Here is a 17,324-nt window from a genome sequence, read left to right as displayed (position 1 = left end):
TAACCCTAGGACTCCGGGGTCCGCGTCCCCCTAGGACACCGGGGTCCGTGTAACCCTAGGACACCGGGGTCCGTGTCACCTTAAAGGACTCTGGGATCAACGTAACCCTAACACTAACCCTGACCCTAACCCTAATCCTTAGCTCTAATGTTAACATAACCATCGAAATAAAATTTTTACATCCTGACTGTCAACCTGTACATGGTCACGGCCAAGTTGTCTAATATTTGTGGTGAGTTAAAAGGGCGAGCTAGTTACCTTCAACCGAGCGACGTAGGTACGTGCAACGCGTGCACACAGTATACAACAGTAGGCATGGTGTCCATCCATCGCATTTCGCTAGCAATACGATCTGGTTTAACATAAAAATTTATCTTTTTTTTTACAACTACTGTCCACCAGGCGCTTAATTCAGAAGGAAATGATGTGGCATTATCGCTTAAACTTGATCATGACAACCAATTTGCTGTAAAATGCGCACAAAACTTAGGATTAATCGCTAGCAGCATAATGTTAGTCCCACCTATGTGAAATTAAGTTGGTGAGTAAATTTTCACTATTATTACATTTTTGTAGGTTTTTATTAATTTCTGCCACTATGTCTACCTATCTATATAAATGTGACCCGCTACAACAAAAGGATCCGAAAGTCGGGGGAGGACAGTTTTCTTAAACTGGCATGACATTATTCCCTTATTCTTCTTCTTTATTTTGATTTATAGCACAACTCATAAAAGTACTCGGTTGCAGAGATATTGATGATTTTATTAGCGCATGTCAAGTGGTTGAGGAAATCAGAGTTTCGAGAAAAACGCCTTCAAAGTTTTCCTTCCGACGCTATCATGATCAAGGGGAGGTGAGACAGTTTTCACCGCTTGACAATAGAAGGCACGCTCCTAGCGACCTCCGCGATGTTCATTCAAGCTTAGCGCCAGCGGTCTATGCACGACCAATCAGTAATCAGAATGCCACGCACTGGCCAATAAGATCACTCCCTCGTTGCTAGGGGCGGAGTCTAGCTGCGGTGCTAAATCCAAATCTTCGGACACGTTTCTGTTTCGTTGAACGTAGGAAAATCATAGCTTAGAAAAACGCTGATCTCTTGCCTTTCCTTTGATCATTTAGCTTCGAAATTTCGGCAGATGATAGACAGAACATTAGACTACAAAATTATGCCAAAATCAGAAATTCACTGGTTTTGACCAATTTTGACCAATTTTGATGATGTGACTTCAAACTCGATTTTCTCGGCTCAGCCATCAGCGACTCTATGATCCTTTTGTTGTAGCGGGTCACAAATGTGTTTTGTGACTAAATAATATATTTTCTTATTGTTATTTTTGCGATTTTAAGGGGGGTACAAAAGGAACTCTTACCCATAAAATATACGGTAGCACTGATAATTTTGCGACGTGGATTTTTATATCCTTGTTACCAGAATTTTGTTATAGCCAAGTTCGTGTAACAGTAGTGCACTGTATCACTCAGCACTGTGACAGTGGCTGGTGTGATGAGATGTGCAGCTAGGAACAGGATTAGGAATAGACATACTAGATCTATAGTCACAACGGAGGTATCAAATTATAAATCTGTTTACAATCTTGATCTTCCAAGGTTAGAGAACAGCTCCCAATGGGGTAATGGAAAAAGTTCCTTTTGTTACCCCCCCCCCATAATCCTAATAATGTTAACCCGTTCCTTCCGCAATTCTCTGAGTGCCTTTAATGCCCCCAAACGAGATTCTTTTCGCCCGTCCACAGAGAGGCACACAGGTTGGTAATCCATCTGTGTGAAGGCAGTCAAGCGGTTCATTGTTTCCCCCTTTCCACGGTCAACTACATGTGCCAGTGAACAATGGAAATATCGATCGGGTGCGAGGTATGAATAGAGCGTGCGCTGATGAGCTCTCAGAATCTTTTGTTCTGCACAAAATCAGGTACAAAATGTACCTGAATGAGGTGACTGGGGTCAGCGAACCCGCATTTCTAACTGATCTCAGCCTTGATCGCTATGTACATGTTCGTACGAGTTTACAGCAGAACAAGCAAAAAACTAGATCAGGAAAAGGTACATAATACTGTAAAACACGCAGAAGGAGAACAAATCCTGATAGAGTAAACTCTGATCTTTTTATCAAACTCACTTTTCTGGGCATTTTAACAGAAAGAAACATGAATTTAGGCCACTGAAACAGGCACCCTTGTCTTCATTTTGGGAACCTGGTAAACCAGGTTCCCGTATATCAGTTGCTCCCACGGGAACCTGGTAAACCAGGTTCCCGTAAGGAACGGGTTAATTACCATGAAGTTTTCATTAACAATAGCAGGTAAAACTGATAATTCATCCTTATATTATTTCGTCATGTGAGAATTATAGTTCTCACCTTTCTCTCTCATAGATTTTTTGGGAAGACCATGTTTTAGGTATCTTCCATCTGGCGACCCGACGACAGTATGCAAGGCGCTCTATCATCTTTGATTCTACCAGTTGAGGCGCCAGTGTGCAGCTTGCAGTGTGTTAATGCATACATCTGCAACAGACCTGCACGCAAGGCTGTGCGTGCTGTCCCTCAGGTTCTCAATCCAGGTCCCAAGCACGCACAACTCATGCAATTCACCATTCACCAGTACTCTCATCGGGTCGCCATTGGGCAGTCATGTTGCTACTGTTGAGCTGCCACCCTTTTTCCCCTCATTTTTTAAAACACACCCACCATTAAACGGAAGGACATACATAATGTACATTGTATTTTTCACTTTTCATCCGACATAAACAAGAGTCATACAAAGGGTGAGACGGACAAACAGTGACAGGTGCATGAACAAGTAGCGACTTCATTGTATGGCGACTTTTGTAGGTAACGTTATAGACGTCTCCACATACTCCCTTTGTTAGATAATCCCAGGACAGAACCCTGGAGTAATGCATAGACTCCTCCCCCCCCCCCCCCAGCTTTCAACCCTTCACACTCATACATCATGGCCAGTCATAGTTGGAGATACTGTATCATATCCAGCCGTGTGTAGACCAGCATTTTTTTTTTTGGGGGGGGGGGGAGGGGAGGGGAAATAAAAGAATTGTCATAAACAGATTTACATGCATGTAGCATGGATTTTTACTATTTTTGAAAAAGTGAACTTCTTCACAGTACTTTTACTTTAGTTTATTTTGGTGCCTGCTTTCCTTTAAAAAAGGCCAACTTTACAAGTTAGTGAATGAGTCAAAGACATTTTTATGCACAGTGGTATAGTGATTGGAAATAAGATCCAGTGTCTCTTCCTTCTACATTCTTTTGATATCTCTAGTATACAGTACAAATGTATCTTAATGTTGTACGTATTGATACCTTTGGTTGATAATAAACGCAGCCTTTAAATCCTCTGTAGTCAGATCTAGATTCTGTAGACATTTTGAGAAAAGATGTCTGCAGAAGAAAAAAAAAAGATCAACACCAACTTAACAAAGATACAATTGTACAATGTAGAAAAGCAGAGAGTCCAGACCTCCTCCAAGTATTAACTCATTTCCACCTGTACAAGGTTGTATACTCATGATGAAAATTGCCCAATTTCCCAATGATTAAGAAGCCTGTTGCCTGGTGCCTTAACCCTAAAAGGGCCGGGAGCATTGAATCAAACCCCCCCCCCCCTACATTTTCCGCGACCACTCTGCCTTGCGAATTTTTTTGACCACGCCACTCAGTGACATTTTACTTTCAAGTCTCGCACATCTTATGACACAATTTTCGTGAAAATCGGACATACCATTACAATGTCGCACGACCTTTTATACATGCTTGTCAGACCAAAAATGGCTCAAAAACATGATTTTGTGGGACAAAGTCTATGCAAATAGAGTTTTCTCACCTTATTCAAAAAGATATAATTTTCACTTTCAATGTCTGAAATCAATTAATTTTTAGCATAATTATGCTTAGAATAGGTTCTGTAATAAATTTTGTGGAAAAAAATGAAAAAAGGTCGAAAAACAAAGAAATACCGAAGAAATAAAAAAAGCAGTAGAATACATGAGAAATTGATTTTGATACCAGATTGTTTTTTTTTTTTTCAAGTACAGGAATGCTACAAGGAATGCCACCAAAAATGAGGATGCCATGTAGCTTTATTTTCTGAATTGGAGCAAAATTTATGATATCATGCATACATGTATTAATTAATATAAATATATAAACTGAAAACTTCAATTTTTTTTTTTATAGTTTGGTAGATTACGTGACAAGTAATGTATGTGCAAATTTTCAGGGCGACTGCACAATCGACGGTCGAGATCTGGGGGGGGGGGGGGGGGGGTTGAATCAACACTCCCCAGGCCACAGAACAGGCCAAAAAGCTCGGCCTGGTTAGGGTTAAGTAGATAACCTTAAATATGCGCAGCTTGAGCACCAAAGTTTATTGACCCTACTTGTCAAAAGATAAAGATTCATAAAAATTCCCCGATCACTACCAAAAATGAATCATCTGTTCCTTGTGTCATTAACAACTTTTACTGTGTTTTTCATTCAGATTCGTTCATGACTTTTTGAGTTATTTTGCAAACAGACAAACAAGCAAACAAACAAATGTTGCCGAAAACATAACTTCCTTGGTGGAGGTACACTGTAATGACGTCCCCGAATGGGTTCATTGTACGCTGAAATTATGACACCAGGGTGATTATTGACATATGAATGCCAATGGTGCACTTTTTACCATTTTCTTTCTGAGGGGAGAGGGAGATTAAAATTGCTTTGCAAGTTTCAGGAAAAAATTAAACAAAAAACAGCAACAGGCTGAAACAAATTTTATGTGTACATGCATTGTATATTACTCCATACATAATGTCATATAATATAGAGCCATTTTGTGTACAAAATAAATGAGAAGTAACTGTGCTCCTAGAGATACAAGTGTAAGTCACATAAAGGGGAGGGGATGTTTTGAACAGCCCAAACGATGCTCACTCATAGCATGATGGTAGTGATATAATGGCATGGTCACTGTGACATGTTTTTCAGGTTTAATCTTGAAGTCAAATTTAACATGGCTGGATGGATGTACAAGTGTACAAGTGCTATGCACTTTATGATCAAAATTGCTACAAATTAGCCTGGATGTTTGACCCACAGTATACATATGCATAATGTTGTGCACATTTGTAAGCACTAACTTACATTGTTATGCAGCGCAATGTGTTTTAACCACTCTATAGTGTTCCTTTCACTGAGTACATTTAATTGGTCATTTTCTTGCAGAAGATGAACTTGTCATCAATCCAAAAGAGTTTCCTGATGTTCAGATTGGCGATATCTTGGAGATCTACCATCCCGATGAAGATAACAGGTTAGATGCTACTGTACATGTATTTGAAATAAAATGTCATTACCAATACATATGGTTGGAGAATGGTCTGCATGTTATTTCTCTGTGCAGCAGTCTGTTGAATCACTTCTCTTTTTTTATCATAACCTACATATATTTGGCCAATCATTTGACTGACCTGTTGCTTCCTGTGCATTGACTCTTTTTTTTTTTCACTATAAAGAAAATGTGATAGGTAAAATGCACGTACTTGTAAATAAGACATCACAGAGTTATATCTGTTTTGCAATGAGCTTGGCTTTATGCTAGTGTATTCATTGCTTGCACATCATGTGTAAATTATACAATAAGTCAGGAATGGGAAAAAATCAGTGACAACTAAACAAGAAAAAGAAAAAAAACAACAACACATCCAGGCTAATAGCTTTAGAAAATGAATTACATTGTATACTTGGAACCATGAGGAGACATGTCATGAGTTCAGTAAAGTGAAATTGTTGAAAATGTGCAGAGTTTATTCTTGGAATCTTGGATGGGAAACGGTCCTCAGTTGCACTCGTACAAAGTGTATGGGTATGTAAGAGCCATACAATTTTTGAGATAGCACAGGCAATACATACGTATTTAACTACATGTAGTTAACATTGGATTATTTGTCTTTAATCACAGTTAGGAAACTGTGATACAGCATATTATCATATACACAATACCTCTGTATTGCATGAACTTTCACTTTCCTTTCTTTGCTCACAACATGGAAAAAGTGGCCAACATATTTGTACAAGGAGCAAGATGAATAAAACTGTACGGCAGCCAAATCATAGGTAAAACATCGGCTAAAGTACAATATGTAGTGTGTTCCTGCCTGTACTGTACAAACAATGCCAGCCATACTAGTGGACAAAGTCAAGCTGCAGTTTGAAGCTGACCATGAGTCATTTTTTTTTTCTTTCTTTTTATTATACAGAGCAACAACACTTTGAATCCAGCTCACAATTGCTGACCACAAAGGCTTTATAACTTGTTAGGGCAAGCCTGTACTAGTACCGGTAATATATTTCTATGCCTCAGCACAGATTTATTGTACCTTGATACACTACATGTATGTATTTTAACCATTATATTTTTTGATTGTTTGCAACTGTATGTCACATTTTGGCCACACTATTATGATAGATACAACAGATATGATATCAGAATATTAGAAAAGTGTACACTTGTATGTACCAGTGCTATTCAAGACCATCCAAATAACGTAATGATTGACATACAATCTGTATAGTGTTTATGTGTACATGTATGGATGGGTAGACTGACATGTTTGAAAAGTTGACATACACCCTTGTAACATGTTATTCTCGACAACCAGAACGCTTGCCCAAGGCCAACTTAGCATGAGTTTAAACTGGATTCCAAATGTATTCTAAATGTATTGAGTGTGTGCAGATACAATAGCAAAATGGTAGGCATCAAAAGACCCTATAAGGGGAAAGAAAATCCAGAAATTTGAATTTAGTGAATGGGCCATGTACAGTCAGCGACCATCTATACAAACTTTTCACATCTCCTACAAAACTGTGACACAGGAATATGTTCATTTCTGTATTGTTTGCATAAAACCTGGTACATTGTACATTACATGTAGATTGGCCCAAGTGACATTTAATCTAAATCACAATCATTCATATTGACAGTTCTAGTGATTTTTGATCAATACATAGGGTCACAGGAGGGCATGTAAAATTATAATTTTATCTTTATTTTTTCTTTACATCTCTTTTTCTTTTTTTTAAATTATATCATTCTCAATCAACATAATCTTTTAAGGATAACTTTCAGCTTGATGTGTTTGAGATCAAGTCCTGACATGACCATCAATCATAGAACCCCAGAATCACAAAGAAGCATGGTTCACTGTGTATAAAAAAACACACACGTGCACACACATACACATACACACACACAGTTGTGAAATATCATGGATTTTCATTTCAAAAAGATTTTATGTATACATTTTATGCAGAAAAAAACAACATCAAGGGTCCTGGTGCAGACCCACCATGTGGTAACAAAAAACAAGTGCAAAGTCTAGCTTGAACTTCAAATACAAACTAGTGCTTAATAGTGATGGCAAGATAAGTGGTTGATGCTACATGTATACTACTGCTTGCAGAGCTGTAAACTGCATTTATTGCAGTGTAATGTATACAGTATAATGTAAGATAGTGTAGGTAGAGTAATGTACAATTGTAGTGTATTATATGATGGAAATGGAAATGATATCTGACAGTTATCTTTGATTTGTTTGCTTATCACTCTCCAGTAGTCACCTGCTGCTTCAAGTGAAATCCTTCAAAGATGATATGCAACAGAGCAGTAAAGGTATGATCATTTTCCCTAGTTGTACACTCATCTGTGATCGTGTCTAAATAGGGGGGGGGGGGAGAGAAAAGAAGGTTTATCTAGAGATCAGAATGTGGTTCAGTTGAATCCTATTCAGGAGCTTAATATTGTCTATAAAGCTATAAAGTGGTGCAGTCCACCAGTGTACAATGTAAGTGAGAGACAAAGTTTGTGCAAAAAGGCGTACATTGTATGACACACAACAGCTGTATATTCCTGGATGTGCATGGACATGAGATTCGGAGAGCTGAAAGGCTTCCTACTGCAAAAATAGACTTAGAACAGGAGCCAAAAAGAACCAGAATTGTCAGAGCAAGAGGTCATCCTCCTGACCTTTCATAAAGCACCTTTTCTCTTTAATAGTTTCCTTGTATACTCGTATCTGACCTCATTCTTGGCTTTGTTCCTGTGGACACTTCCTGATGACAGTGTTTCAGCTCACAGTATTACATTCCAGTTGACAAGTTTGAGTTTGGATTCAACGTTCTCTTTTTTTCTGATTTGATTATACATGTACAGTGTAGATAAGGGAGGTGTGCTAGGTTCTCACTTCCCTGGATAGATATTGATTATGAGTGTGATGGGCAGAACTCTGTTGGGAGCCTGTCAAGGATCAATCTGTGACATAATCAATCAAAATCAATTGTTTAATAGACATCTGAAATGACTTCATGTAGTTGTTCCACTTCCAGTAAAGTTATTCTCTTGTATTACTTAGCTGAAACGTGCATGTTTTGTTTTGCAATTTTGAATAATATCTATAGGTTATAATGAGGGATGTTATCATAAAAACAGCAAGACATGCAAATGCACATTTAGAAGTTAGTAGACTTGGTAGCTTTTCTTCGTATTTCCACTAGCCTGGAAAGCATGCTGTGATAGTGTGTAGTGTCCTTTAAGACTGATTATTAAAGTCAGTTTGATAACACATTTAAAAGAATTTAAAGAATTCCTGCTGTAGATCTGATATTGAGATTTGTGCACCTTCTGGTTTTGCAGAAATTGTTAGCGTGGAGCAGGGCGTGGCTTCCCTTTTCCAGCTGCGTGCCTACAAAGCAGTCAAAGTCCAGAAGGTTCAGCCAGTGGATGTAGCCCTTGACCTGGTGGAGTTGGTCTTCAAGGACCAGTACATCAGTAGGAGTGACATGTGGAGACTCAAGAACAGCATGGTAAGGATGCACCTTACCGGTGCACATATAACCAGGCCTACTAAATATATGTGAGAACTACGATGTATATAAAGAGTACACTTTCATGCATCCTTTCCAGGTCATCACTTCAGGTGAATCTACCAATGTACTGAGTAATAGTTTGTAGTTTAAAGCAGTGTGTCTTGATATTCATTGTACATTATTAAACATATTTGAAACTGCCAATTTGCACAATAATTCAAGAAATTAATTGCCATACAGTACATTAGTACATGTTTACTGTAGATAGTTTTCCTCCAACAATTTGAATGGTATCCCATTTCATCTTTTCTTAATACAAAACATTGTTATAGATGCCTTATAACTTCAGAGGATCAGCAACAAAAAAGTAATCTGATCCAGCTAATGTACAACTCTAATGACAGGCAAATACGAGAAGTCAAAATCTATTGCAGTCATTCTGCATTCATTTCGGATAATTGAAGAATCTGAAATGATGATAAGGATGATAATTAACAATGTTTCAGATAACATGTTACAAATGGTGTTTATGTCGTGTAAACCTGATTAATGACTTGCGCTGTGGTGCCTCCCCTCATCCCTGGCACAAAATATATTCTCCAGGTGAACACATGTATCCACATCCAGCAGAAGGTGGAACTGAGCGGGATCCGGGCACAGGTCCAGGAGCTGTGGTCCCGCGGGGAGCGCGTCTCGTGCGGCGCCATCACGGAGGACACTCGGGTGGCGTTCCGCTCTGCCACGGCCATGGTGTATCTCTTCATCCAGATGAGCTCAGAAATGTGGGACTTTGACACCTGTGGTTAGCATGACTCATTTCACCTTTTTTGTATTTTGTCATAAGGCGCATGGAATCTGTTGGCATAGAACATTGCTAGTACAGGGGAGACAATGCAGGGTAATTAGATGATGTATCACCTATAGCCAGACTTTCCTCTTTCCTCTTGAATTTACATTTGTGGTCTGTGGTTTGTATCGTGGGGTACGCTGTCTGTTTGTCAGCAACCATTTTAAGATCGGTGACCAACAATGTCCATATAGGATTATGGGAATCTCTTTGCCATTTCTCTGATGCAAAAACACATAATTGTCTTCTACTTTCAGACATGTAGTTTCTATGCAAATTTGCACAAACATCACGACTACAGAGTTTAATCTAGTTTAGTCAATTACATCTGTAGCAAAACATCATCACTCTTCTGATAATTGTGGAGCAATTAAAGCTGCATGGTCTAAGCCATGCTTTAATACACCCTTCATGTAGATCACTCGCCAGTGGCACACGCATCTGTGAGATACGAATTGTATGTGATTTTGCCATTATATCAAAATTGTTTAATAGAGTTTCTAAATTAAGTTCTCTTGGCATAGCTTTGTTTTGCTGTTGGTGTGTAGTGTGTTTTCTTTTTTTTTTTAAGTTATACAATATGCATTCTTCTAATGGCAGAGGAAGTTACATTGTAAATACGTGGTATCCCATTGTTCATGTAATCTTTCAGGTGACCTGTACTGGGAGAAGGCGGTCAGTGGGTTCCTGACTGACCTCTTCAACAAGTGGAGAGACAAGGGAGTCAACAATGAGGTCACTGTTGTTCTCTTCTCTCGGACATTCTTCAGAGCAAACCGCCTTAGTAAGTTCTGTTCACCATTCATCCATTTATCCATTTTCTCTATTTCTCAATTGACAGGTCTGTTAGGTCACTGATACATGGAAAATGTCACATAAGACATGTCACATAAATTAAAAAAAAAAATATGTATATTTCTTATTTCATAGTACTGCATATGATGTGCAGATATTTACATGTATTTGTTTTGATATTATAGACCTATATAACACCTATAGAATGAATTCTATTCCTTTTCATAAGTTTTCAGGATTTTTGAAGGATTTTTCATCTTCTGGCATATAAGGTCAACGAACTTTGGGTTCAAGCTGTGCATACTGGAGGTTTACATACGCGCAATAAAGCGCATGCTCTGCTTGGGCAAGGCACCATGCAGTGACGTAAAATAAAATGCTTCTATTTTGGGAAATTGCATGCGTGTGAGGGTGGAAATGAGTTGCTGGCTTGGCGGAAGCCTGTGCTCTCCAAGTGCTTTTCTAGTTTGATTGGCAGCAGATATTTCCATGGTAACAGTGACGGTGCTGAAGAGAACAGTGATGATTGTGATTATATGAATGACGTTTTGATTCCACTTACAATGGTTATTAGATGATGATAGAGATGGTGATAATGGTAGTGATACAATGCTTTCCCACTATATATAAAACACTGTGTTTATATTTTGTCACCTGCCAACATCAGCTGAGTTTCCAGAGTCCGTCCGGGAGCACATCAAGATTGACTATGCCGGCCGCTTCTTCCAGGACTTCTACCGCGTGACCGCCCACCATGAGAGGAGGGAGGAGTGGCATGGCCTGCTGCAGACCCTCAAAGCCAACTTTACCACCTACCTACAAGAGGTCATGTGCCATGAACATCCAGGTCAGTTTAGGTCAACAGGTCAACAGACACTTGTATGGTACAGCAGAGTGGATTTTTGTTGAAGCTGTTGGCAGTGAGTGTAATGATGATGATAATGATGATGGTGATGATGATGATGATGATGAAGATGTTGATGACAATGAGGACAAGTGTCATGGTGATGACTGTAGATATGATAATGATGATGACGATGATGGTGATGATGATGATGATGATGATGATGATGATGATGATGATGATGTTAAAGTTGATGATAATGAGGACAAGTATCATGGTAATAATAGTGATCATGATAATAATGAAAATACCAAATTTGGATAAAAGAGAGGGTTGGCTGAGAATGTAGAGACCATTTAAGTGGTAAAAGACAGTAAAACCAGATGTTTCAAAGCATTTGTAATAATCATGTCCATAAAAAGTTGTTAGGATCTTTTTTAAAGTGACTAGTACTTCATGACAAAGAATATTCATCTATCACCTTCTTTTAACATGAATGATCACATCAGTGACAGATCTATGGGCCTTGCCACCACATTGAAGTGTGGCATGACATGCTTCTGCTCTTCATCTAAGTGATCTGTGCAGTCATCACAATGCATGTATTTGTTGCTGATTTTGTTTTCCTTATTTCCTAGATGGACCTATGCCTCAAGGATACAATTCAACAGCAGCTGAAGGGAACTTCCTTGAAACACTCAACATGACACTCAATGGTGAGGGCTTGTGTTTATTAAAGCCTTGATACACTCTCTTTGTCTATTGGCATAGATATCTTGAGACTAGGAGGTGTGGCAATGAATAGAGATTACTTTAATCCCCCTAATCTCGATTGTGTCACTACATGTATGCCCTTCTAGTTTTATGAGATGCATTTGCTACACCTTACAACTGTAGATCAAGTGTGGATGGATTACTGAATGCTGATGAAAAGCTTTGTAGCAAGTTAGACCATGATGCCTGAATGGATTGAAGGTTAAAGGTACTATTCTAATACTGTTTTCAGCTGAAAAAGAGAGAGAGAATAAAAAGGTATGAGCTGCTTGGTCCTGCCATGCTATCAGAGTCTCTGTTAATGTGTGAATATGTAGCTATGAAGAAAATGGGGTTGAATGCCTGTATGAAAGATAAAGGCTGAACCTTTCTCTTCATCAGTCCATGCAATTGTCACATGTGGAAAAGAAATGGTTTTTATGGAAGCAAATGGGGCAGGAAGAGAAAATATGCTATGCCACTCCATATTGTGAATAAGGCAGGGGAGAATTTATGGGAGGATTAAAAAGAAAGTCACACAAAACACAAAGTATCTGCATATCATGGTCAAGAGAATTGAACATAGTAAGAATATTTTTTTATCTTACTTTCAGTACTCAATGTACAGTAATATATTTGCATGCAAGCGTATTTGATGTCATGTCAGATAGTGGTGTGTGAAACATACACTGCATCTTGTCTTCATCATATCTGTTTTTCAAGAGAAGTTAAAAAAAAATAACTGTTCTGTTTCCTATGTCATTGCAGCAGACTCCTTCATTACGTATCTTTCATATAAATTTTGAAATTGGTAAAAGCTGTTTTTTACCTTTATCTTATTTTGGCATTGGTTGTCTTTTTTTTTGCCCTTTCTTCTTGTTCTACTTGTTAACTACAGTATTTGACAAGCATTTTGTGGACAGAAACTTTGAGCGAACTGGACAACTCGTGGTGCTATTGACCCCTGGAGCAGGAGTGTTTGAGGTTGACCGGGAAATGTGCAAGATAACTAGGCAGAGAATGATTGATTATGGTCAGTCAGCAAGTCAACTGTTCTGTGTGTATTTACCTTGTTTGTTCTGTGATGGATCTTTAAACAGTCACAAACTCGCCTTTAGTATCTGTGAACCCTTCTTGTACATTGGTATTCCATACAGAGTATCATGCAGTATAAAGTGGCTATGATATCTAGAGACTTCCAAAGCATGCAGTGGATTCCATTACAAAATAAAGGAAAAGATTCTGGTCATGTGTAAATCATAGACAAAATGTCTATGTTGAATACATAATGTAATATCCTCTGAATAAACAGCAAAAGGCTTGTACGTTATTTCTTGCTTAAGGTGCAAAAAGCCACAGCAAGCTTTGTGTGAATGTGCACACATCGATGTGTTTAATATACATTGTATACCAGTACTTTATGTCAAGTGCATAGTTTATTGAATGCTTGTAGGACCATGTGGTTACTGTTCAGACTGAGGAATGTTTGTAATGTTCTTCCTTAAACTGACAGGTATTGGCAGCGATCTAGTGTGCTTAGCTGAACAGCCCCTCCATGCTGTTCCCCTCTTCAAGGTATGTGTTAATCGATCACTTTACCATTATTTCATTACTTCACTAATTACCCTTTGTTCAGCACCATATAATACTTGTCCAAACATTTCCAGCTCCATGTGAAGTGGGCTGAGAGAAACGTGTGGATTTCCTTGTTTGTACATGCGCCTTTGGGCATTTTCACTGTAGAATGTATCATTCAGGCTTTAACCCATTGAGGACGGACTGACTTTGCTATAATACACATTTCCCATAGACACCTCCTCGAGTATTCTCGGGCCTCATCCTCAGTGAGTTAATTGTTGAAATTGCCTTCATCATGATACTCTAGATGATGAGTCAACTGGCACTGATAACTTCATTTCTGTGAAAGAGGATATATTGGCAAACCATTTGGGAAGGCATTCTTCACACAGTTGTCGTGTTTCCATTACAGTCAAAACCTATCATCCAAACCACTCTCTGTATAAACAAACCACTGTTCATCGTAATTATGCTCAGAACCTTGCAGAAGTGCACAGTATTCCGCCCTTCCATGTATATTCCAAACTTGGCTTATTTCACATAGAACTGACTTCATTTTTGGCTGCTTTAGCATGACTTTAAGTACTTTGAGTGTACCTACGGCCAAAATTTATTTTGCTTTATATCAAAAGATGCATGCAGGCCATGAATAGCAATATTAACACAAACTGGTAGTTGCTGAAGTTTTAACAAACAGAAGGCAATATAACATTTGTGAGATCATAGTTGTTGTTGTTTGTTATGGAGGTTTTAGTCATCATCAGAAATTGTTCAGTGCCTTACATTACATTAATTGTAAACACAAAGAATTGTGTGTCGATTAAGTTTGATGCATCGTGCAACTCAGAAAATTGATAGCATGTTATTGAGACATGAAACATTTCAATTACTGTAGCACATGTAACTGATTTTGTCTGTTTCTCCCATTTTTTTTTCTGCTGTTGTCAATATTTTGTAGTTCCATAACAAAACCAAAGAATTCAACCCTGTTGGTGTGGACTACAACATTCCACACTGGCTCAACTACAGCTTCTACACCAAAGATGAAGGCCATGAGAAGAGTGGGAAGTTCAAGCCAAGGATCAAACTTGCAGAGAAAACGGTAAGAACACAAAATTAGAGGCATGAAAATATCTCACCTCAATACACAATAATAAGGACTTCATATTTTTCCCCAAAGAACATAATAGAAATGGTTTGCTAGTTCCTGCATTAATTCATTACTTAATATCCTTTTATGCTAAAAAATGTATTCGGTTTTTACCATGGCTCCTTGACAGCAGTGTGAACTTTTTGTCTGGAATTGTTTATTATAGATGAATTCTAGATTATCATTTAAGCGTAACAAGAATCTGAACAAATGTGAACATTTGCAAAATAATGCGAGGAGTCATTGCATAAACTTTGTCTTAGTTTAGATCAGTGTTGATAAAAACTTTCCCATCTGGTGGCCTGAAGAGAGGATGCTGTTTCTGCTACTTTTCACAGCAAGTGTAGAGTTATTTTCTGCTACTTTTCACAGCAAGTGTAGAGTTATTTCTCATTAACACATACTGTAAAAGTGGATATTTTCGCGGGACCAATTTTTCGCGCTCGGCAGGGCAAGAAGAGTTTCGCGTGTTTTTAATTCCGCGGAATCATGACATCAACTACAGGAACATACGGGCAGCAAAAATATTTGCGTGCTTTTATTTTCGCGCCAGCTTCTGGTTGCGCGAAATGGGCGAAAATTTCAACATCGCGAAAATTTCCACCTTTACAGTAGTACAGTGTAGTTATACGCTCTCGGAGTAATTTGGCAGAGTGGGTACTTGTAGGCTTCCTACACTCAAATAGATATACCAGTATTGTGAGAAATCTTTGAGCAAACATATTTAGCCCTCTTGTTCATTTCAACACCACCTCCCCTTCATACATAGGTGAATCCAAGCAAAGCAAGTGAACCTCTTCCAAGTCTTGTGAATGGACATCTCCCAGTTTCTGCCAGACATGCCCTCCTCCGCAACATCTCGTCAGACCACTCACTTCTCAAATCAGACGACACCGACTACCAGTGTGAGGAGTACGATGAAAGAGTCTTCAAGATGCCTAGCTGCAAGTCACCAAGCCCGAGGTACTCGGTGTTTAACCAAAAAATAAAAAATTCCCTCTTTTGATCCTTAATAGTTTGAAAACTGTATATCAGATAACACTGTCATTGTTGTGAGTAATAGCTGAATAGTGTACAATTTAGTTGGAGGTGATTTGAACATGAGAGCATGAATCAGTTTCATTAAATCATTGATTAATTTTAAAGTTAAGTTCCAGATTTTGGTCAAATTTGAAGCCTCTGTACAAAATTGAACTTTACACAAGAACCAATGATGAGTGTGTGAGTGTGTGCTTGCAATGACCCTGAACAATAAACATGAATACCAAGAACACCACCTTTTAAAAGCTTTGCTGACTAGGCTTCTGGACTCTTGCTCCAAGGCACATAAATGCTCTATTAATAATTCATGATGGATTGCCCTGGGCACTGCTAGTCTGAATTCATGGTAAGGGTAAAATGCATGCACATGAAAAAATAAGCACATGTTTTCATGTGCTTGCATACACTACATTTCAGGACGAATAAAGACTATATGTGATAGTGGAATTTCTTATTATAGATCATTCCAATCCTGGCCATTGTTCAGGACCATTGTCAGGGTGTTAACCACACACTCCCATACACACCAGTTGACTCCTGCGCAAAATCAAAATTTTGTACAGAGGGTTGAGAATAGAGCAAAATCTGAAACCTAATTTAAGATTAAATCTTGAATTTAATGAAACTGATTTAAGCTATCATTTTAAATTACCTCTAACAAAATTGTACCCTATTTAGCTATTGCCTCGTATATCAATATCAGTGTCATCTGATATACAGTTTTTGAACTATTATGGATCAAAAGTGGGATATGTTTTTTATAACACCTAGTGTTATGTGTAGCATCTTGCATAGCAGTCCTCATTATGTCCTCATCTTCGCCTCTCCCCTCCCCACCTCACCCCCCTGCAAAAATCAATGAATTGGAATAAAAGGTGGTAAGGGCAGTAGAGATAAGTCAGTGCTGAAGTCTATTAAAATTACAGATGCCAACAAATTTTTAAGTGGTCATGCCTGCGATGGTACAATGTTTTGCATGAGTTGAAGTATGAGAGCCTTTGTTCAACAAGGCAGATCACGAGAGCAGAGTTGAATAGAGCATTTTAATCTTAACCGAATTCCAAACTCTTGTTCTGTTGCACAAATAAAAGCAGTTCTATTTCGTATTATTTCTTCTTCTTCTTTTTTTTTTGAGGGGGGGGGGGGGTCAAAAATGAGGTCAACTGGGTTTGGTCCTACCAACCTTATATTCAACAGCAACAATGGTGTGAAAGTGTGAGTTTGATGAAGAGCCAAAAGAAGTGATGTGCCTGGTTGGTGAGGTCATCACAAGCTCTCCAAAACCGTGCGACAGAATTTGCATGCCATAGATTAAAAAATGTGCAGTGATCCTCTTTAGCAGGTGCCATGTGATGGGCTGTAAACCAGTCCAGTGGTAGGGATTTTTGTAGATTTTGTATAGTGCACGGTGATCAGAAAACAC

At 38.5% G+C, this 17,324-nt stretch overlaps 1 protein-coding gene across 1 annotated transcript in view; it reads left to right on the top strand.

Annotated features, from left to right (window-relative positions):
- LOC139720772 (GATOR1 complex protein DEPDC5-like) overlaps positions 1–17,324 on the top strand; it is a 53,126-nt gene that overhangs the window by 1,783 nt on the left and 34,019 nt on the right. Inside the window, exons 2-12 of the mRNA XM_071632115.1 lie at positions 5,252–5,339; positions 7,642–7,700; positions 8,721–8,890; positions 9,497–9,695; positions 10,393–10,524; positions 11,203–11,382; positions 12,018–12,095; positions 13,031–13,165; positions 13,646–13,707; positions 14,669–14,812; positions 15,630–15,823. Coding sequence (XP_071488216.1) covers positions 5,252–5,339; positions 7,642–7,700; positions 8,721–8,890; positions 9,497–9,695; positions 10,393–10,524; positions 11,203–11,382; positions 12,018–12,095; positions 13,031–13,165; positions 13,646–13,707; positions 14,669–14,812; positions 15,630–15,823 — 1,441 coding nt within the window. The remainder of the gene's footprint in view (positions 1–5,251; positions 5,340–7,641; positions 7,701–8,720; positions 8,891–9,496; positions 9,696–10,392; positions 10,525–11,202; positions 11,383–12,017; positions 12,096–13,030; positions 13,166–13,645; positions 13,708–14,668; positions 14,813–15,629; positions 15,824–17,324) is intronic.

Source organism: Diadema antillarum, unplaced genomic scaffold (assembly GCF_040938485.1).
Source record: "Diadema antillarum isolate AM-2024a unplaced genomic scaffold, OU_Dant_1.0 scf00000133, whole genome shotgun sequence".
Classification (NCBI taxonomy): Eukaryota; Metazoa; Echinodermata; class Echinoidea; order Diadematoida; family Diadematidae; genus Diadema; species Diadema antillarum.
Note: the sequence above shows the minus strand (reverse complement) of the source record. Positions and strands in the feature narration are given on the sequence as shown.